This window comes from Sus scrofa, chromosome 6 (assembly GCF_054392235.1).
Source record: "Sus scrofa isolate SSC_HxYL_T2T_F1_AM1 chromosome 6, Sscrofa_HxYL_maternal_Yorkshire_Landrace_v2.0, whole genome shotgun sequence".
Classification (NCBI taxonomy): Eukaryota; Metazoa; Chordata; class Mammalia; order Artiodactyla; family Suidae; genus Sus; species Sus scrofa.
In genome coordinates this window covers 62,653,970-62,674,275 of record NC_139388.1, presented here as the reverse complement: position 1 = coordinate 62,674,275, position 20,306 = coordinate 62,653,970, and the positions used below count along the sequence as shown (strand labels likewise).

The following is a 20,306-nucleotide window of genomic DNA, read 5'->3' as shown; positions in this document are numbered from 1 at the left end:
TCGGGCTACTCAACAGTTGCAGCCTCTCCCCTCTGGAAGCTGTTCTCTACGCCGCTGCAACCCCACGACCAGACTCCTATGCTGGCCTCCTCCCACTTCGTCGTTGAATGTGAGCTGGCAGGTCTAGTCTGTGCCCCGCACCAAGAGGCTCAATCCAAGTCCTGGACCTGGAGAGAGGCCCAAGGGGGCAGCTCCTAAAACCCACCAAGGGTCCGACAGGACCCTCGTGCAGCCCTCAGCTGTCCATTCCGTTTGCGTGAACCCCAGCAACGTACCTCAACCCTGCTTGGGTGAGGATCAGCTCCTGTACACACCCCGGTGAATGCACCTAACGCTCTCGTGGGTGCCCCATTCCTACCTCCAGACCCCATCCCCCACCCCCCGCAGCCAACTCAGAGATTTCAACCTCACAGCCTTCCTCTCTGACTAGAGAAGGGAACCCCTCACCCCTCTAGCCGAGCCCTGATGACTAAGAACTTCGGGGAGAACATCCTTTCATCCCAGACCCCCAGGCCCCTCCCCTCCCCAAGCCCATGTCTCTCTCCCCCACAGCAGGAAGCAGAGTCAGAAGGCCCCCAGGATGTGACCTATGCCCAGCTGAACCACGTGACCCTCAGTCAGGGGACAATGGCGCCCCCTCCCTCCCAGGCAGGGGAGCCCCCAGCAGAGCCTAGCGTGTATGCTACTCTCGCCATCCACCAGCCCACGAAGGACCCAGAACCCAGGGACTGAACCTCAGGGGCCCCAAGAAGCACAGGAGCTGCCTGCCCCACGAATGCTGAGCTAGCCAACTCCATCCAGGCAGCCTGGAGTCCTGACGTGGGCCACCCAGGAACCCCATGGACCTAACACAGCTGACCGCCAGGGCCCTCGGAACTGCCATCACCACCTTGGGGTGAGGTAAGGGAGGGCCCACCACGCAGCCTAAAGCCGCAAGGACTTGGATTCTGCTGCGGGCTTCCAAGCCACTTAAGCAAAGGATCCTGCCTAGGCTCCCTCCATGAGGCTGGCCACTGAACGGATGCTAGAGCCCCAAGTGTGCAAGCCACAGCAGCCACCCAGAGGTTGCTCAACTCCAAGGGCTTCTCATTTTCCCAGAGACCCAGCCCCTTCCTTACCAGCAGGGTGGCCTCACAAAGCAGAGAAAAGGGAAGCCTGCCTTCCCAGTGACACTTAATGTTCTCAAACTTCAAATGCAAGTGAGGGAGACAAGGTTCCCCTCCTGCCCCGTCTCTGCCCAGATTCCTCCCCACCCCTCAAGCAAAACTTGCTGCATTTCTTTCTGGCTATTTTAAAGGACTTTCCCCACAACAGGGGTGCAGACATGTGTTAGGACATAGCAGCCCAGCCCTAAGATGACAAGGACCAGCATCTAACAGGTGGGCCCCACTATCTGAACAAAGCTAAACAGGCCCCTCTACGCCTCCTGCAACCTGGCAATCAGCTGGGGACCCAGCTGGCACCTCTATTACGGAAGATCCCATGTTCAGAGCAAGGAGACACCAACACACATCAGTTCCACAGAGTTGACCGTGTTTTATTATCTGACTGGAAAGCACTCCACCATCCCGGAGCCGTGGGCTTAATCCTCCTCCTCGTCATCGCCAGCGCCAGCCCCACCCTGGCCCTTCTTGGCGTTCTTCCTCTTGACTCGGCCTGGGCGGCCACCCCCATACGGGGAGCGGAGGGAGAAGTCGATGTGCTTCTGGGAGTCCAGGCGGACAATGAAGGACGGGATGTTCACCACCTGCTTGCGGACCCTGGGGAGGGGGAGCAGGTGAGGGGCGGGAAGAGGCCGCGCGCTCCACCCGGGCTCTGCAGGGGCAGGGCTGGTGCTACAGCTGCACTGCCTCTGAAGCGATAAACAGCAAGTCCTGCTCCCAAGGCAGGCCGGGTGTTCTGGAGAGCTCTGGGGCCGCCAGATCACAAAGTGCCTGCCTTCACGCTCACATTTTAACAAAGGGAGAGAAACTCAGATGAATCCCTAAGACCAGAGGGTGAGGGAGGTGAGGTGGCAGCACACAAACACAAGGTGTGCTTTTCAAATAAACACTCTGACCCATGCCAGACGCTGAGTTGTCTGTATCAGGTGTGGTTTCACTGTCCTGATACAAGCACCCCAGGAGAACAGCTTCTATGAAATCATTTCAGATAAGAGATGAAGTGTAGGAGCTCCCGTTGTGGCTCAGCAGTTAACAAACCCAACTAGTATCCACAAGGATGCAGGTTCGATCCCCGGCCTTGCGCAGGGGGTTAAGGATCCAGCATTGCTGTGGCTGTGAGCTCACCACGAGGGTGCAGACTGACCCCCAGCTGATTCAACCCCTAGCCCAGGAACTTCCACATGCTGTGAATGCGGCTCTAATAAGGGGGAAAAAAAGAACAACAAAATGAGGCTCTAGGCCCTGGGTCTCAGGACTGATCAAAGGCTGAGGCAGAAATCACTACGTGTGTATCCTGCCCACATACCACACAGCTCCTGGTGAAGGGTGCCATTTCACAGAAAAATGGTAGATTGGAGTACCCCGATGACACCTGCCCTCTGAAATGCCCTTTGCATCACACCAGCACCACCATGGGCACAGACCTTGAATTGTGTGAACTCACAATCAGCTGTGGTGAGCAGGGCCCAGAATGGCTTCACAAGGGCCCACCAGACAGCAGAACCCGCCCAGGCCAGGCGAGGCCTAATGACTTCTCTCAACCAGTGACACCAAGAGCTGTTACCTGTCCAGCTACCTGTAGGCCTGGTATAAGCCTTCGCAAGGTGTACGGCTCCAGCCGCAGTGACCCTTGCGCTGGGCCATGGGGGTGAGGCTGCCCCCAGCTCCCCCATGAGCAGTGTGTAGGGGTCAATCTGCACCCTCAAGGTGAGCTCACAGCTTCATCACCTCCGAGGGCTGCACAGGAGACAGGGACAGCAGGCTCAGCGAGGGCAACCATCAGAGGGGCTGGGGCGGGGAGGCCTGGAGCCAGAGGTGGTACCTGATATGGCGCTGGCGGATTAGCACTCGGGCGTGGTGGATGGACTTGGCCAAGCCCAGCTTGAAGACCTGGGTCTGCAGGCGTCTCTCCAAGAAATCCTCGATCTTCAGGCCCAGGATGTAATCCAGCTTCATTTTGCCCTCGTCCAGCACCCCGATGCGGACGAGTCGCCGCAGCAGAGCATTCCCTGAAAAGGGGGGAAGGAAGCACTGACCCAGCCTTCTTTCTGGTTGACCTCAGACTCCTCAGGTTCAAACCCTCCACCATCATGGAGGTGGGACAAGGTAGGAAGGGCTAATTCTTTTTTTTTTTTTTTGGCTTTTTAGCTATTTCTTGGGCCGCTCCCGCGGCATATGGAGGTTCCCAGGCTAGGGGTCGAATTGGAGCCGTAGCCACCGGCCTACGCCAAAGCCACAGCAACAGCAACGCAGGATCCGAGCCGCATCTGCAACCTACACAACAGCTCATGACAACGCCAGATCGTTAACCCACTGAGCAAGGGCAGGGACCGAACCCGCAACCTCATGGTTCCTAGTCGGATTCGTTAACCACTGCGCCACGACGGGAACTCCATGGAAGGGCTAATTCTGATACAAGGTTCAGTGAACTAATGCATGAGCCACTGTAACTGAGGAAATCCTCACTCCCCTAAGACGAGTTACCCTGACTACACCCATCTAACCCAGCAGGTGTCAGCGTCTACCTTTCCCCAACTCCAGGGTCAGGAGGTCTTGCCACCTGCCCATGGACATCCAAAGCCCAAGGCCCTTGGAAGTTCCGAGTGTCAGAGTGGGTTAAGGATGCAGCACTGCTGCAGGTGCGGCACAGGGTGCAAATGGGGTGGGGGGTTGACACCTGGCCAGGGAACTTCCATATGCCATGGTTGCATGCCAAATACCACAAACAAAAACCAAAGAAAAGAGGCAACCTGTCTCCCAGGCTCCCAAGCGATCACTGGGGTGCTCATCACCACAAGAATCACTGCTCCCACCGTGACACTGGGGTAAAAGCAGTGTCCCTCACCCCCAGGCAAAGCTTGAGCAAAGCTGGCTGATTTTGCTATGTATTCATACTATCTTTCCCAAACCCCACATCATAACATGCGCTGAATAAATGCTGAATGTAACAACAGACATAAGGATATTCTTCCATATCCAACTGCATAAAAATATCCCAGAAATAAATCTGACCAAAGAGGTGAGAAGCCTGAAAACTTGAATACACTGATCGAAGAAATTGAAGACACAAATAATGGAAAGATAGTCTGTGCTCATCAACTAGAACAATTAAATAGTGAAACAGGACCCCTCCTCAGAATAGACTTAAATGTAAGACCTGAAACAAGCAATAAGCTCCTTGACTTAAGTCTAGGGGATAATTTTTTTGGTTTGACACTAAAGCAAAGGCAACAGAAGCAAAAACGAACAAGCAGGAGTACAACAACTAAAAAGCTTCGCAAAGCAAAGGAAATCAACAAAATGAAGAGATAACCTACAGAACACATGAATTTGCAAATCATGTACCTAATGAAGAGTTAACAACCTAAAATACACAGAACTCCTACAACAGCAAAAGAAAGAAACAAAACAAAAAAAACACCCACAAAAAGCAGGCTCAATTTAAAAATGGGAGCCTGAGTAGACATACAGGTGGCCCACGGGCACATGACAAGTTGCTCAACATCACTCATCAGGGAAAAGCAAATGAGAAACCCTAAAAGTTCTCATCACAAGAAAGTCTTGTTTGTAATTATGTATTGGCTACATGTTTAGTAGGATTTACTGTAGAAGTCCTTTCACAATAAATACCAGATGATTCTGTTGCACATGAAACTAATATACTTTTTCAGTCAGTTATAAATTATACCTCAATTTTTAAAAAGGCATGATATTCAAAAAGTAATACAAGGAGTTCCCGCTGTGGTGCAGAATCTGGTGCTATCTCCGTAGAGCCATGAGGGTTTGATCTCTGGTCTGAGAACTTCCATATGCCACTGGTGCAGCAAAAAAAAAAAAAAAAAAAAAAAAAGGAATATAGAACATCCAGTGGTAAACAAGTGAGTTCAGGATCATCTAACAATCTGGACACTTAATGCCTTTTTGTTCTTACTACTTACTTTTTTTTTTTTTTTTTTTTTTTTTTTTTTTGCTTTTTAGGACCATACTCAAGGCATAAAGAAGTTCGCAGGCTGGAGCAGAATCAGCTGCAGCTGCTGGCCTATGACAAAGCAACACCAGATCTTTAACCCTCTGATCTAGGCCAGGCATGGAACCTGCGTCCTCATGGTTACCAGTCAGGCTCGGTACCACTGAGCCAGAACAGGAACTCCCTGTCTTTACCGTTTGAAAATGGAAACTTCACCATAATTCAAAATCTTTTAGACACGTTTCCCATGTACTATTAAACCACCAACATCCTTAAAAAAGAACCATGGGGGAGTTACCAATGTGGCACAGGGGGTTAAGAAGTGACTGCAGAGGCTCTGGTCTAGGTGTAGACAGACACTCCAAGCCTTCCTCAACCTCTGATGTCGATGAACACTCACATTTAACAGTGAGGAGTGTAAACACACTTCCTTCCTTGCACATTAGGAGAAAATTCCGACTAGCAACCCCAGATGCCCAAGGAAGCCCAGTTGGATTCCCAGCCCCTCCTTCTTCTCATGAGAAGTCAAGATTTCCTAGGCTCAGGCCAAAAGCATTATCAGGATGACACCTATAAGGTAGCCAATTTTAGCGATAACTAAAAATAAACACTTTAAGTAAATCTCATCTCAGTAAAAGCTGTTACAAAAAAGCAAACAAGATACAACAAAACTATTTACAGCCAGACTCCCATCTGTTAAGATCAGGAACTGTACTGTGTTATCTCTTGCACATCCAGAATACAACGTACAAAGTAGGGCATAATAACCCAATTTACTGATTACTTGTGCTGACAATGTAAGAGAAACTACTAAAATTTGAATTATCATGTCAACTGCTGCTTTTGAAAGCACTCCATTAACCCTGTCTCATGGTAGAAATTTAAGTCCTTCAGAATCTAAAAGACAGTTCAGGAGTTCCTGTCGTGGCTCAGTGGTTAACGAATCCGACTAGGAACCATGAGGCTGCTGGTTCGATCCCTGGCCTTGCTCAGTGGGTTAGGGATCCAGCGTTGCTATGAGCTGTGGTGTAGGCTGCAGATGCAGCTCAGATCTGGCGTTGCTGTAGCTGTGGTGTAGGTCGGCAGCTGTAGTTTCAATTAGACTCCTAGCATGGGAATCTCCATATGCCGAGGGAGCGGCCCAAGAAATGGCAAAAAAAAAAGTTTATTTTGTTCCATATACTTTACCAAAATTTACTTATTTTTACCTTCAAGTTACAATGTGATCTCTATGTTTCCCCTCCAAAAACATTACCTAAAATGTTTTGGGAGTTTTTTGTTTTTTACTTTTTAAGGCTGAACCTGAGACATAAGGATGTAAATTCTCAGGCTAGGAGTTGAATCCGGGCTACATTCACGACTCTGCCAGCCGCAGCAAGGCAGGATCCAAGCCGCATCTGCGACCTACACCAGAGCTCACGTCAATGCCAGATCCTTAACCCACTGAGCGAGGCCAGGGATCAAATTCACATCTTCTTGGATACTAGGGCGGTTGGTTTTCATTGAGCCACAACGGGAACTCCTGCAAATTCTTCCCTGTGACATCCACAGGTCCTCTCCTGTCCAGGCCTTGGCTACATGTCCTTGATCAGTGTTAAAGCAGGCACATGAGATTCTTCCTGCTAAAGCATCCAACATTTGAGATACTCCACTGTCTATTCCCACCAGCAGCGAACAAGATACATACGGAAGAGTACTGTTTCACTACAGCCAAGTGCCCACACTTGCTTGGCACTGTAGGTTCCAATTAAGAGAAAACTGAAATTCAATGCAAGGATAAACCAGTCACACCTAAGGGCCTGAATTTGGATCCAAGCCCATCTTCCTAGCCCAGGACTCCAACTAAAGGCTGGCTCAATTGCTCCATATAACACCTCCGGTCGTTGAGCTAGCCTACAAGGAAGAGCAGAGCTCTGCACCTCATCCTACCCCTGCGGGATCACATACACACCTTCAAAAAGACGCCGCGGGTCTTTCTCATCCAGCGTCAGGAGTTCCCGGGCAGCCTTGCGGATCTTGGCCAGAGTAAATTTGACCCTCCAGACCTCACGTTTGTTCCGGAGCCCATATTCGCCTGCAAAAAAACGGGCAAATGGGCTCAGTCCCACGGACTGGTGAAAACGTTAAGCCTGGTGGCTTACAGGATCACAAGACTGGTCCGTCTGGGGAAGGGGACACACCACAGGACTTGAAAATAATGAACGAGTGGGTAGCCTCCCCCACGTGTTAGCCTTCTCAGGCCCGAAAAGCAGAAACCTTGCCTTACGTACTAACCGATCAGCTTCAGCTCTTGGTCGAGGCGAGACTTCTCGAAGGGTCTCCGAGGGGTCACATAAGTCTTGCGACAAACCCAACTCCGAGCAACCGGCATGCTGGCGCTGCTCGCCCGTCTGCGCCTGTGCGGGAAAGAGTGGCTCGTGAGGCCTCCGCGCAGCGCCTGCGCAGTCCCACAACCACGCTAAGATCTCATGGCGGCCACGGAAGATCTCGTGAGACTCTCCCCTGAAGCTTTTACAAGCAGCATCATCGCCACTACTTTCCAACCACCCTCTTTTCATCTCCAACTTCTTTAGCGTACTCATTAAAACTCGAATGGCCCACGAAACCTTACAACCCACACCTGGACTAAAGAGCACCCCAGCACGCCTCACCCACAGACTCCCGGACGGAAAAAGAGGCGCACGCGCCCGCCGGCCACGGTCTTATAGCAACGTTGCCGTCTGCTGACGTCAGCGCGCACAGCGTAAGCCTGCACCAATCAGAAAAGGCGTTGGCGAGCGGAAAAAAGCAGTCGAAACGAAAGGTTGTGCCAGACCGGCACACTGAACTGGGAGGACCTTGTCTCCGACGGGAGGTGGGAGTACCGTCCCTTGAGAAATGAAAGCTCCTCTCCGCCCCTGGGGGGGTGATTTAAATCCTGTCAGCTAGCCAACGAGTCGCCGTATAAAGTTGGAGACGTTACCGCCACCACCATTAAACTACAGCCGGCTCTAACTCTGTGAAAAGATCCACAGAGAGCTGCGCGAAGCAAAAGCTCCTGCCAAGAAACGCTCTCACATCCATGAATGATGAAAACAGTCTTGTCAGAGTTCCCATCGTGGCTCAGCGGGTTAAGAACCCGACTATGCTTCGTGAGGATGCGGGTTCCACCCCGGGCCTCGATCAGGGGGTTAAGAATCGCGCGTTGCCGCAAGCCCCCGGGTAGGTGGCAGATGCGGCTGGAGGACTCAGTCTGGCTGAGGGGTAGGCCGGCACCCGCTGTTCTGATGGGACCTTTAGCCTGGGAACTTACACACGCCGCTAGTGCGCCGGTAAAAAGAAAAAAAAAAAAAAAAAAAAAAATCACTTCGTATCTGAATACTGTCAACCCGAAGCATAGCCAGAAACCAGCCTGCCCTTTTGAACTCTGGCTACAAACCTGTCTGAGGATTGAAGGCAGAAATTGAGGATTCAGGGAGTTCCTGTTGTGGCTCAGGTGAAATGAACCCAACTAGTATCCATGAGGATGCGGGTTCAATCCCTGGCCTCGCTCAGTGAGTTAAGGATCCTGAGTTGTAGTGAGCTGTGGTGTAGGTCGCAGACGCGGCTTGAATCCTCCATTGCTGTGGCTGTGGCGTAGCCAGCAGCTGCAGCTCCGACTGGGCCCCTAGCTTGGGAACTTCCATATGCTGCAAGGTGCAACCCTTAAAAAAGAAGCAAAAGAAAAAGAAATTGAGGATTCAGAGAAGTCGCAGTTGCCTAGGGATACGCAGTTCTGATAGGCAAAGGATACACTCTTACATCCTGATAGGATTCCGCTTTTGCCCTCTTTGCTTTTTAGGGACAATGGGGGAAACGATCTTGGTAGAAATTGGGCCATACCTGGAATATTTAGCAGCTAGTGTCTCTGGCTACATGCCTCCCTCAGCATGGGCCTCATTAATTCATTTCTGTAACAGATACTGATTAAGCAGTGTAAGGAACTGTTTCACATGATGGCGCATAGCCACCAATAAAATAACCCTTATGAAGCTTTGAGTCTTAGGGGAACAGGGGAAAAAATACAGTAGGTCATTTCAGAGTGGTGCTGTGAAGAAAGTAAATGACTGATAATGACTGAGGGAAGATGGTACTTTATTTTTTGTTTGTTTTGTTTAGATGTTGTGACCATCATTTAATTTTTTTTTTTTTTGTCTTTTTTTTGGTCTTTTTCCAGGGCCGCACCCAGGCTAGGGGTCTAATCAGAGCTGTAGCTGCCGCCTACGACAGAGCCACAAAAACTCAGGATCCAAGCATCGCCTGCGACCTACACCACAGCTCACGACAACGCTGGATCCCTAACCCACTGAGTGAGGCCAGGGATCGAACCTGCAACCTCATGGTTCCCAGTTGGACTCATTTCCACGGTGCCATGTCGGGAACGCCTCGTGTCTCTTTTTCAAAGGCAGCAGTTTATATCCCGATGTTTCTTTTGGGTTTCCAGAACACAGAAAATGTTGTGAACGTTCTCACTATATATTCTGCTCCCTGTATGTGCCTTTCATCACCTGGAGGAACTTAGCCACCGTTTCTTGATCTCCGTTGTCAATTTCTTCCTCTCAGACAACCCCTAGGAATATTTCCTCTACTCCTTTCTCTCTGGAATAATTCCATTCACACCAACGACTTTAGCATTGTTAGATAATGTTTAATGAGCACTTTACAGGTGCTAGGCTTTGGGAGTTCCCTGCTGGCTTAGTGGGTTACGGATCCAGAGTCATCACTGCTGCAGCTTGGGTCACTAACGTGGCGCAGTTTCAATCCCTGGCCCAGGAACTTCCACATGCCATGGGTACAGCCAAAAAAAAAAGTGCTAGACTTTGGGCTACACACTCTATGTGTTTGTTTTCTATGTGACCCATTTCTATCACTAAAAATAGTAACATGTCATTCTGTATCAGGCACTATTCTAAGAAATTAACCGATGTTAATTTGCTTATCAATACTTATTTAAGGAGAACTCTCAGAGAAGTTCCCTCCATCAGAATAACACTATTACCAATATCCAATTAAGGAGTACTAAATATTATTCTCAATCCTACTTTTTTTTTTTTTTTCATCTTGTCCATGCCCATAGCACATGGAGGTTCCCAGGCCAGGGATCAGCCCTGTGATCTTTTTCTTTCTTTTTTCTTTTTAGGGCTGCACTTGCTGCATATGGAAGTTCCAGGATAGGGGTCGAACGGAAGCTGCAACTGCCGGCTGGTGCCACAGGCACAGCAACACAGGATCCGAGACTCATCTGTCCTGTAGACTCAGTGCTCAGTTATTACCTCCTCAGAGCAGCAGTGCCACTCAAGCCATTCCCTTATCATGTCACCCTGCTCTATCCAGATGCCTGGGTTGAAATTCAGCAATTGGAGGTCCCATGGTGGCTCAGCGGAAAGGAAGCTCTAAAAAAAGTAATTCTGTAAACAACTGAATAAACACCACTCAGACCAAGGAAAAGAACACCCGATATTCCCCGCCCTACTCCAAACTCCTTTCCTAAAACTCCCAACACTCGCTTTCCTCTTTTCTTCAGGCGCTATTTTCATTTATGCCTTTGTTTGCATCTGAAAGGTCTCGCTCACAGGGGAGTTCCCTGGTGGCCGAGTGGTTAGGACCTTGGCACTTTCACCAGTGTGCCTTGGGTTCAAGGCAACTGAGATCCCACATCAAGCCACTACATGCCACGGCCAAATATGATACCTTGTACGTCTTTTTCAAAAGGAAGGTTAGTGCAGTGGGCTAAGTTCTTCGGAGTTCTTCGGAGTCTCAAAGGCCAGGTTTTAAATCCCCACCCTGGAGTTCCTGTTGTGGCTCAGTGGGTTAAGAACCCGATTAGTATCCTTGGGGATGCAGGATCAATCCCTGGCCTCACTCAGTGGGTAAAGGATCCAGCATTGCTGTGAGCTGTGGTGTAGGTCACAGAGGCGGCTTGGATCTGGCATCGCTGGGGCTGTGGTGTAGGCCGGCAGCTACAGCTCCAATTCAACCTCGAGCCTAGGAATTTCTATACGCTGCAAGTGGGGCCCTAAAAAGAAATATAAATCAATCAATAAATCCCAGCCCTGCTTCCTACTCCATGTGTGATATGGGGCAAGACATCTCCCCTCCTCCAGGCCTTTTCCTTATCTGTACAAACAGATGCAAACATCCAGGACTGTCGTAAGGATTCAAACCACACAACCTCCATTTTTATCCAACAAGTTTATTGAGACCTCTTGGGACCTAAGCCCCATAGAAAACAGATGACTCAAGAAGGTCACATTTGGAAATCGCTAACAACAAAAACAACACAGCCGCTAAGTGCTTTGAAACAGGGAGGGACATCCAAAGGCTATAGTGTTGATACATCTGGACTCAAACGCTAACCACCAAGAGAGGCAGGAGGGTGGTCTAGCCTCCCATGTGGAGATGAGCCAGGCACCATCCAGAAAGGCTCTTGCCAGGGACACGGCCGCGTGCCCATAGGTCTCTGGAGTTCACTGCAGGCTGGACCACTGCAGGGATGTGTAGACTACCTTACCATCGGGCTGCGGAGAGCAAAGGAGCAGCGTCTTTCTGACGCTGGTGCCGAGGCGGCCGGCAGAAACGAGGTCCTGGAGGGGGATGGGGTCCCCGGGAGCCCAGCACTGAGCGATGTAGTGGGCGTGGAAACGGAGCGGGTCGCCTGGGTGAAGGAGAGAGGCAGGTAGCAGTTTCCAATGGCAGAGAGCTGGAAGGGACGGGGACATCCTTACATAGGAGCTGGGGATGGTTCCAGCCATCACTGCCTATATTTTAAAAGATACCCCTTCGAGTTCCTGCTGTAGCTCATCGGGTTAAGAACCCAACATAGGGTCCGTGAGGATGTCGGTTTGATCCCTGGCCTCACTCAGTGCGTTAAGGATCTGGCGTTGCTACAAGCTGCAGTGTAGGTCAAAAACGTGGTTCCCAGAGTTCCCGTCGTGGCGCAGTAGAAATGAACCCAACTAGAAACCATGAGGTTGTGGGTTCGATTTCTGGCCTTGCTCAGTGGGTTAAGGATCCGGCATTGCTGTGAGTTGGGGTGTAGGTCACAGACGTGGCTCGGATCTGGTGTTGCCGTGGCTGTGGTGTAGGCTGGCAGCTGTAGCTCTGATTCGACCCCTAGCCTGGGAATCTCCATATGCTGCAGGTGCGGCCCTAAAAAGAAAGAAAAGAAAAATAAAAGATACCCCTGGGGGTGGGAGCAAATCATCACATATGTATAGCATAATCTTACCTAAAAAAAAAAAAAAAACAAACAAATAACTGAACATATCATTGTCATGATCTAAAATCCAGGACCACAAAGTCAGTCAAAGCCACGAGGAACTCATAAAGGGTATCACATAAATATCCAGTAAGAAGGAACTCTAACAGACTAAAAGAAGAAAACAAATTTTCTTTTTTGGCTGCACCCACAGCACATGGGAGTTCCCAGGCCAGGGATGAACCCACGCCACAGGAGCGACCCAAGCCACAGCAGTGACATTGCTGGATCCTTGACCTGCTGAAACCCTGGTGAACTCCCCAAAACAATTTACAACAGGATGGCATAATAAATAGATGGAATAAGGAAGTCCACGAAATTTTTCTGAAAAGGGCCAGAGAGTAAACACTTTCAATTTGGGGGGGCCATGTCACAAATACTCAACTCTCTCAGCGTAGCACAACAGCAGCCACAGACCACATGTAAACAAATGGACAAGGCTGTGTTCCAATAAAACTTTATTTAAAAAAACAGCCAGTGGGCTGGATCTGACCTGGGGCTGTAGTTGGCCCCAAGACTAGGTGAACCTGATCAAGGAGAATCAGGCCCTGAGTAGGGAACTCTCAGGAAGATTAAGTAACCTGTAATATAAACCTAAAAGAGTAAGGCTTCCAAGAGTTCCCGTCATGGTGCAGTGGTTAATGAGTCTGACTAGGAACCATGAGGTTGCAGGTTCGATCCCTGGCCTTGCTGTGGCTCTGGCGTAGCCCGGCAGCTACAGCGCCGATGGGACCCCTAGCCTGGGAACCTCCATATGCCACGGGAGCAGCCCTAGAAAAGGCAAAAAGACCGAAAAAAAAGGAGAAAGAGTAAGGCTTCCAGCAATTCTACTCCTGGGTATTTATCTGAAGAAAATGAAAACACTAATTTGAAAAGATAAATACACCCCTGTATTCACCAAAGCATTATTTACAATAGCCAAGATGTGGAAGCAACCTAAATGCCCATCAATAGATCAATAGATGAATGAAGATGTGGCACACACACACACAATATTGCTTGGCCATAAAAAAGAATAAAATCTTGAAGTTCCCATCGTGGCACTATGGCTGTGGTGTAGGCCAGTAGCTGTAGTTCCGATTGGACCCCTAGCCTGAGAACCTCCATATGCCACGTGTGCGGCCCTAAAAAGCAAAATAAATAAATAAAATATAATTAAAAAAATAGAAATTAAAAAAAATCATTGCAATTCTCACTAAAAAAAAAAAAAAGACAAATCTTGTTATGAACCTCTAGTAGCATAATACAGAGTATTATCTTAAGTGAAATAAGTTAGAAAGACAAATACTGTATGATTTCATTTATGTGTGACATCTAAAAAACAAAACAGGGGCTCCCTGTGGATCAGTGGGTTAAAGATCTAACACTGTCACCTCTGTGGTGCAGGTTCAGTCCCTGGCCTGGGAACTTCCACAGGCTGCAGGTATGGCCCTACAAAGACAAAAAGACAAAAAAAAGAAAAAAGAAAAAAAAAGAAACTTAGCATCTTTTAACCTCAGGAAAATTTATAATTAGAGTTAGAAACATATATTTAAGAGACTCAGTCCCTGAATATTCATCTTCAGGGGACAGAGATTCTGTGTCTATCTGATACATTGAGTATTTCTTTCTTTTTTTTTTTTTTTTTTTTGTCCTTTTGCCTTTTCTAGGGCCGCTCCCACGGCATATGGAGGTTCCCAGGCTAGGGGTCCAATCGGAGCTGCAGCTACCAGCCTACGCCAGAGACACAGCAGCGCAGGATCCGAGCTGCGTCTGTAACTTACACCACAGCTCACGGCAACACCGGATCCTTAACCCACTGAGCAAGGCCAGGGATTGAACCCGCAACCTCATGGTTCCTAGTCGGATTCGTTAACCGACGGGAACTCCCATGAGACACTGAGTATTTCTTGTTTTGAAATGTTGACCGATTAGAACCAACAGGTCAGCCTTGTGTTTGTTTCTAATGTGCAACTGAGTGATTTAAATTTGCCTTAATCTGAAGATTTAGTAAGTCTATTAACAGTGTAAGAATATAAACTTTATTTTATTTTTTTATTTTTTGGCCACCCCGAGACATATGGAGTTCTCGGGCCAGGGACTCGGGCCAGGGATAAGATTCAAACCATAGTTGCCACCCAAGCTGCAGCTGTGGCAAGGCTGGATCCTTAACCTACTCTGTTGGGACCAGAATTGAACCTGCATCCCAGCTCTCCTAAGACGCTGCCGATACCTTGGCGCCACTGTGGGAACTCCAACAATATAAATTTTAAGATCACCTCACTTATAACTTATTGATTTAATATTAGCAAGATCCATAACCAGAAAATTGCAGAACTTAGAAAGGAAAATAGGAGTTCCTTTGAGGCACAGCAGGTTAAGGATCCGGCATTGTCACTGCAGCAGCTCGGACTGCTGGCCCAGGACCAGGAACTTCCACATGCCACAGGCTCAGCCAAAAAAAAAAGGGGAAAATACATTAATTTGTTTTGTTTTGTTCTGTTTTTTTGGGCCACACCTATGGCATATGGAAGTTCCCAGCTAAGGGTTGAGTTGGAGCTGAAGCAAGATTCTTAACCCATTGAGTGAGACAAGGGATCAGACCTGAATCCTCACAGATACTAGTCAGGTTGGTTTCCACTGAACCACAAAGGCAACTCCTACATTAAATTTTTTTGTTTTTATTATTATTATTATTATTATTTTGTCTCTTTAGGGCTGCACCCATGGCATATGGAAGTTTCCAGGATAGGGGATGAACTGGAGTTACAGGTGCTGGCCTGCACCACAGCCACAGCAACACGAGATCCAAGCTGTGTCTACAAACCTCACCATAGCTCACGGCAACGCCAGATCCTTAACGCACTGAGCAGGGCCAGGGATTGAACTGGTATCCTCATGGATACTAACTGGATTCGTTTCTGCTGAGCCACAAGGGGAACTCCCCTACATTAAATTTTTAAATGCAACTTAGAATGTTTGAAATTACTTAACTCCTCTTGTACATGGGATCAAATATGAATGAATGGTTCCCTTACAATCTGCTAGGTTGGAAAAACTTCAGTTTTGTAAATTAAGGTGAAAGTTTAGAAAAGAACTAGATATTAGCATCTGTATGTTTAGGAAGTTGAATATTCCCTTTGAAAACCAAAATAATCATTTTTACATGCAAGAGTCAGAGACACACACAAAAGACAACCCAGTAGCAAAGTAATTAAACCATGGTTATCTATGGAGAATGCGGTGGGGTAGAATGTTGTCACCTCCTAAGTCAGTCAGTTAAATTTTAGTCTGAGCAGAGACCAAGGCTCTCAGCTCACCTGCAGAAAAATTAATGGATAGTCTCCAATGAATGGCTAAGATCTGATTATTTATCAGGCAGTTCCGTTTCTGTGCTCTTAGGGGGAACAAAAAGGGTGATTATTCTGTACTTTTTTCTTTTTTTCAGCCGTGCCTACAGCATTTGGAAGTTCCTGGGCCAGGGATGGAATCTGAGCCACAGCAGTGACAATGCTGGATCCTTAACCTGCTGTGCCACCGGGGAACTCCTGTACTTTTTTTTTTTTTAACCTTTTAGTTACACAATCAAGGCAGTCTTACTATTTAACCATTAACTGACTCATCAAAAGTCTCCTTTACCTATTCCTGATGCAAATTCCCTCCCAGAACTCTTAATTACTGTCACTGGGCTCCAGTAAAACCTCGCATGTGGTCTTCCATTTGCTTGATGGGAGTCTCTCAAGCTACTTAGTACTCCACTTTAAGTTTTTCTCATATTCTTTCACTAGAGCCTCAATATTTTTTCTTTCAAAAAAAATTTTTTTTTTTTTTTTTTTTTTTTTGTCTTTTTGCTATTTCTTTGGGCCGCTCCCGCGGCATATGGAGGTTCCCAGGCTAGGGGTCGAATCGGAGCTGTAGTCCCCGGCCTACGCCAGAGCCACAGCAACGCGGGATCCAAGCCGCGTCTGCAACCTACACCACAGCTCACGGCAACGCCGGATCCTTAACCCACTGAGCAAGGGCAGGGACCGAACCCGCAACCTCATGGTTCCTAGTCGGATTCGTTAACCACTGCGCCACGACGGGAACTCCCAAAAAATTTATTTATTTATTTATTTTTTCTTTTTTTGGCAGTCCTGCAGCATACGGACTTCCCAGGCTAGGGATCACATCTGAGGCACAGTTGCAATCTACACCACAGGTTCTTTAATCCACTGTGCTGGGCTGGGGATCAAACCTGCATTCTGGTGTTGCAGAGACACCTCCTATTCCATTGCACTTCATTGGGAACTCCTTTTTTTTTTTTTTTTTTGAATCTCAAAAATTTTATTGAAGTAGGAGTTCCCTTCGTGGCACAGCAGAAATGAATCTGACTAGGAACCATGAGGTTGCAGGTTCGATCCCTGGCATCGCTCAGTGGGTTAAGGATCCAATGTTGCCACAAGCTGTGGTGTAGGTAGCAGACTTGGCTCAGATCCTGCGTTGCTGTGGCTCTGGTGTAGGCCGGCGGCTACAACTCCCATTAGACCCCTAGCCTGGGACCCTCCATGTGCCGTGGGTGCGGCCCTCAAAAAGACAAAAGAACAACGACAAAAAAAAATTTGATTGAAGTATAGTTGACTTACTAGAGCCACGGGGCTTTTTTTTTTTTTTTTTGTCTTTTTGCTATTTCTCGGGCCACTCCCGCGGCATATGGAGGTTCCCAGGCTAGGGGTCTAATTGGAGCCGTAGCCACCAGCCTACGCCACAGCCACAGCAACGTAGGATCTGAGCTGCGTCTGCAACCTACACCACAGCTCACGGCAACGCCGGATCGTTAACCCACTGAGCAAGGGCAGGGACCGAACCTGCAACCTCATGGTTCCTCATTGGATTCCTTAACCACTGCGCCACAACGGGAACTCCAAGCCATGGGGTTTTTTTGGCCACACCCTCAGCATGCAGAATGCGAGTGACACTGCTGGATCCTTAATCTGTTGCACCACAAAAGAACTCCAAGAGCCACATTTTTTTTTTTAAGAGCCACAATTTTTAAGGCTACTTAAATAGCGCGTATAACTGTTTGACAGTATAAAATATGGTTTACTTCTTACTACCCATGATTTCTCCAAGCCATTCTTTGTCCCCCCACCTTTGCTCATGTACTAAACCGCCCGCCGAATGAGCTTGGGTTCCCAAGTGTTTCCTGTCCTTCCCTAGTTTCAGACGCTGAGAAAATAAGACCAAATAAAGGGAAAATGCAGAACATAGTGGGATTCGTGAAGAACAGAGTAGCAACCAGAGGGCCCAACACAAACTCACCAGGATACACCAGGAAGTCTCCCCCAAACTTGCCAGCAGCACTGAGGAAGAAGCCCCGCTCCCACAGGTCTCTGTAGATGCTGTAGCGAAGCTCGTGGGCAGGACGGCCAGCATGGGGCCAGTCTTTGGACTGGACACGCCAGTCCAGGGGCCTAGCCTTGATGGGCCGAGGTCTAGCAGTGGCCAGCTGGACGAGCAGGGCAGACCTGGGCAAAGGGGTGACCTCATTTGAAGGCCCCGGCTGGGGAGAGGAAGAGCCTGGTGGGGGGGTGAATCCAAGAGAGTTCAGTGAATCCAAGAGCCCCTGGGAGACCCAGCCCCAGACTCTAACCCCAATTCCCTCCTCCCCCTGGTCCCTGGACGCCAACTCCCACCTTCACCTGCTTCCTCCTGTTCTCCAGCAGTCTGGCTAGCACTGGCCTCCTCATTCTCTTCAGCAGCTGGGTGCCCAGGGGCATCCTGGCCTCCACTGGTCCCTGATTCCTGTTCCAGCTTCTGCTTCTTCGCAGCCTGGCCCTCTGCAATCTTCTCTAGGAGCTCCTGACGACGAGTCTCACGGGCCTCAGCTGCCAGAGCACTTTGCTCCTGGAAGCCCTGCTCTTGCTGGCGCTTGAAGGATGCCAAAGCCTGAGAAGTAAACTTAGCTATAAACTCAGGGATCCAGGCAGGCTCTCCCTTTGGTAGCTAGGAATCCTGACTCCCTGGCCCCTGTCAACCTCAGGGCAGGAACCCGGGGAACCTGGTGTCATAGGCTCACGGTATTCCAGAATCCAGGACTCCCAGACCCCTCCCAGCTCAAGGACTCGTGGTCCGAGTCTCCAGCCGCTTCTTCCTCAGGTCCCAGGGAGTTCGCGCTCCCAGCCTGCCTCCTTACCAGGCTGTGTTGGCGGGGATCCGGGCGCGGGGCGCTGACCAGGGTCACTGCGCCGATCTCAGCCAGGAGCCGCGCCTCTTCAGGCATCAGCAGCAGCGGGAGGCCCAGGCGCGAGTTTTGGCGGGGCCCGCGGGGCAGGGCGCCCACCGTGCGGCCCCCTACTCCTAGGCGTTCGCGTAGCGCCTGCACGGCCTCGGCCCCCCACACCAGGGAGCGGCCATTCGCCACCTCCACCACCAGCATCCTCCTGCGGGAGGCCAGGGGCACAGTAGTCACGCCAAGAGCTGCAAGCTCTCGACACCCAGCGCTCCCACCTCCCGGGGAGGGGGTGGTGGGTCTGGACAAAGCCCCTCCCTCGAGTTTCAGGGGGTGGAGCCTCGCTCGGGCCGCGTTCGCCACCTGCGGAGCGGGCCCCGCCCCCTGGGCACCAGGCTCCACCCCGGGCGAGCCCGCCAGGCCCCGGGCGTGACCGAGCCGCCGGGTCCGAGGGACCCAGCGGTCAGCCCTCGGGTCTGGGCTAGTACTGCTGTCCCGGCCTCCGCGCCTCGACGGAAAACCTGCCCTAGCGCAGACCACGCCCTCTTCGAAAGGTTCATCTCGGCAGCGCCCTTCGGGTGTTCCCGTCAGGTGCCGGGACCTCGGAGGCCAAAGCCCCGCCCTCCTCCGGTGGCTCGGGACCTGGCCCCTCCTCTTTCCGAACCAACTCCCGAGGTTCGGCCTCGGGTTCTTCCCGCTGAGTCGCGCTCTCCAAATACGAAGCCCCGCCCCTGCCCGAGTGTTCGGCCGTCCTCGGCTCAGCCGAACCTGCAGCCCCGCCCCTCCGAACCCAAGGGGTACTGCGTTCGAGTGTCTTCGGCTCCCGTCAATCCCACAGCCTGAGGCCCGGCCCCCTCTGGCCGCCAGCGCTCCCCTAGTTTAGGGAGTTCCCGCCGCGCGATCGAACCCCACAGCCGGCGGCCCAGTCCCCTGAGCACATGCTGTTCGTTCTCCGCTCGGGCGGGCTCACCCCACTGGCGAGCGCTCCCTTCAGAATGTGGCCCCGTCCTCTGATAAAACCAGCTAGTCACCTCGTAAACACCAGCTCGCTGTCCCGGCGGTGCCACCCCCTACGTCGCGCGCCACGCGCTGCTTCCTCCACCCCCCATGTCGACCCCCTGCGTCGATTTCGTCACGCCGCCACCTCAGCGGAGCGGGAAGTCTGGGACCCGCCCCACAGGGCCGTAGCCCCGTCTTGCCCTAAAGCGGAGCCTCACCTCCGGCCAGCCCCTCGAAGCCCACCTCCCTCCACCGATTCTGTTCCGCGACTTAGAAATGGGAGGCTCCGTGCGCTGGCCCCGCCCCCTTTGCCCGAGGCCCCGCCCCCTTTAGACCGAGGGGCGCTGTTTGCTCCACCCCCTCAGAGTTCTTCTGAGCCCTGCCTCTTTCCTGTTGGCCAAGTCCGTGGCTCGGCCTCCCTCCTACACAGGAGACTTTGCCTATCAGCAACCCGATTGGGGTGGGACTGTCACTTGCACACGACTACCTCCGAAGGAAACCGACGCGGTGGCTCCGCCTACATCCGGCGAAGCTTTTGGCCCCGCCCACATCCGGACAGAGACTTTCGGCTTGTGGCCCCGCCTCCAAGCCGCCTCCCATCTCTGCTCCGAGGAACCTGAAGTGGAGGCCCCGCCTCATTCCGAGCGCTGAGCTCCAGGCTCCGCCCTCCTTCTCACGTCTGGTCGCGTCCCTAAGAGGCGGAAGCTTCTG

The 20,306-nt window shown here is 50.7% G+C and overlaps 3 protein-coding genes and 1 long non-coding RNA gene across 33 annotated transcripts in view; 2 read left to right on the top strand and 2 right to left on the bottom strand.

Annotated features, from left to right (window-relative positions):
• Nucleotides 1-2,067, top strand: part of LOC100622710 (leukocyte immunoglobulin-like receptor subfamily B member 3) — a 108,640-nt gene extending 106,573 nt beyond the window's left edge. For 6 of the 11 annotated variants that reach the window (XM_084962008.1, XM_084962015.1, XM_084962012.1 and 3 more), the window contains one exon: nucleotides 553-2,067. In XM_084962008.1, the coding sequence (XP_084818134.1) occupies nucleotides 553-732 (180 nt within the window). In that variant the 3' untranslated portion in view covers nucleotides 733-2,067. The remainder of the gene's footprint in view (nucleotides 1-552) is intronic. The other 5 variants (XM_084962017.1, XM_084962016.1, XM_084962011.1 and 2 more) reach the window with 1 other exon arrangement.
• On the bottom strand, nucleotides 1,517-7,807 carry RPS9 (ribosomal protein S9). 6 transcript variants are annotated; one of them, XR_014804917.1, is made up of 6 exons: nucleotides 7,751-7,807; nucleotides 7,405-7,526; nucleotides 7,082-7,204; nucleotides 2,986-3,172; nucleotides 2,728-2,900; nucleotides 1,517-1,760 (listed from the first exon to the last, which is right to left on the bottom strand). XR_014804917.1 is itself a non-coding variant. In NM_001444743.1 (5 exon segments), coding segments are annotated over 4 exon segments (585 nt in total). In that variant the 5' UTR covers nucleotides 7,502-7,526; nucleotides 7,782-7,807; the 3' UTR covers nucleotides 1,517-1,582.
• Nucleotides 7,808-7,902: 95 nt separating this feature from the next.
• On the top strand, nucleotides 7,903-10,596 carry LOC100521666 (uncharacterized). The gene is made up of 2 exons (XR_115980.6): nucleotides 7,903-8,331; nucleotides 9,326-10,596. It is a non-coding gene; the product is annotated as an uncharacterized LOC100521666 (long non-coding RNA).
• Nucleotides 10,597-11,325: 729 nt separating this feature from the next.
• TSEN34 (tRNA splicing endonuclease subunit 34) lies at nucleotides 11,326-19,867 on the bottom strand. Of its 15 annotated transcripts, none has more exons than XM_021094864.2 (5): nucleotides 19,628-19,867; nucleotides 18,561-18,807; nucleotides 18,061-18,313; nucleotides 17,687-17,944; nucleotides 11,326-11,848 (listed from the first exon to the last, which is right to left on the bottom strand). In XM_021094864.2, the coding sequence occupies exons 2-5, from the start codon at nucleotides 18,801-18,803 to the stop codon at nucleotides 11,616-11,618; spliced, it is 987 nt and encodes a 328-aa protein (XP_020950523.1). In that variant the 5' UTR covers nucleotides 18,804-18,807; nucleotides 19,628-19,867; the 3' UTR covers nucleotides 11,326-11,615. The 15 variants fall into 15 exon arrangements, with proteins under 15 accessions (XP_020950523.1, XP_020950532.1, XP_020950528.1 ...); XM_021094873.2 differs by having other exon boundaries at nucleotides 11,326-11,803; XM_021094869.2 differs by having other exon boundaries at nucleotides 18,067-18,313.
• Between the last annotated feature and the right edge of the window lie 439 nt (nucleotides 19,868-20,306).

Bases quoted from the DNA above. Each gene is read 5' to 3' on its own strand.
- TSEN34 (XM_021094861.2), bottom strand. From the start codon at position 19,156: ATGAACCTTTCGAAGAGGGCGTGGTCTGCGCTAGG. The intron at 18,314-18,560 runs GTAAGGAGGCAG...TTTACTTCTCAG, and splicing joins ATCCCCGCCAACACAGCCTG to GCTTTGGCATCCTTCAAGCG. The intron at 17,945-18,060 runs GTGGGAGTTGGC...CCCCCCCACCAG, and splicing joins ACAGGAGGAAGCAGGTGAAG to GCTCTTCCTCTCCCCAGCCG.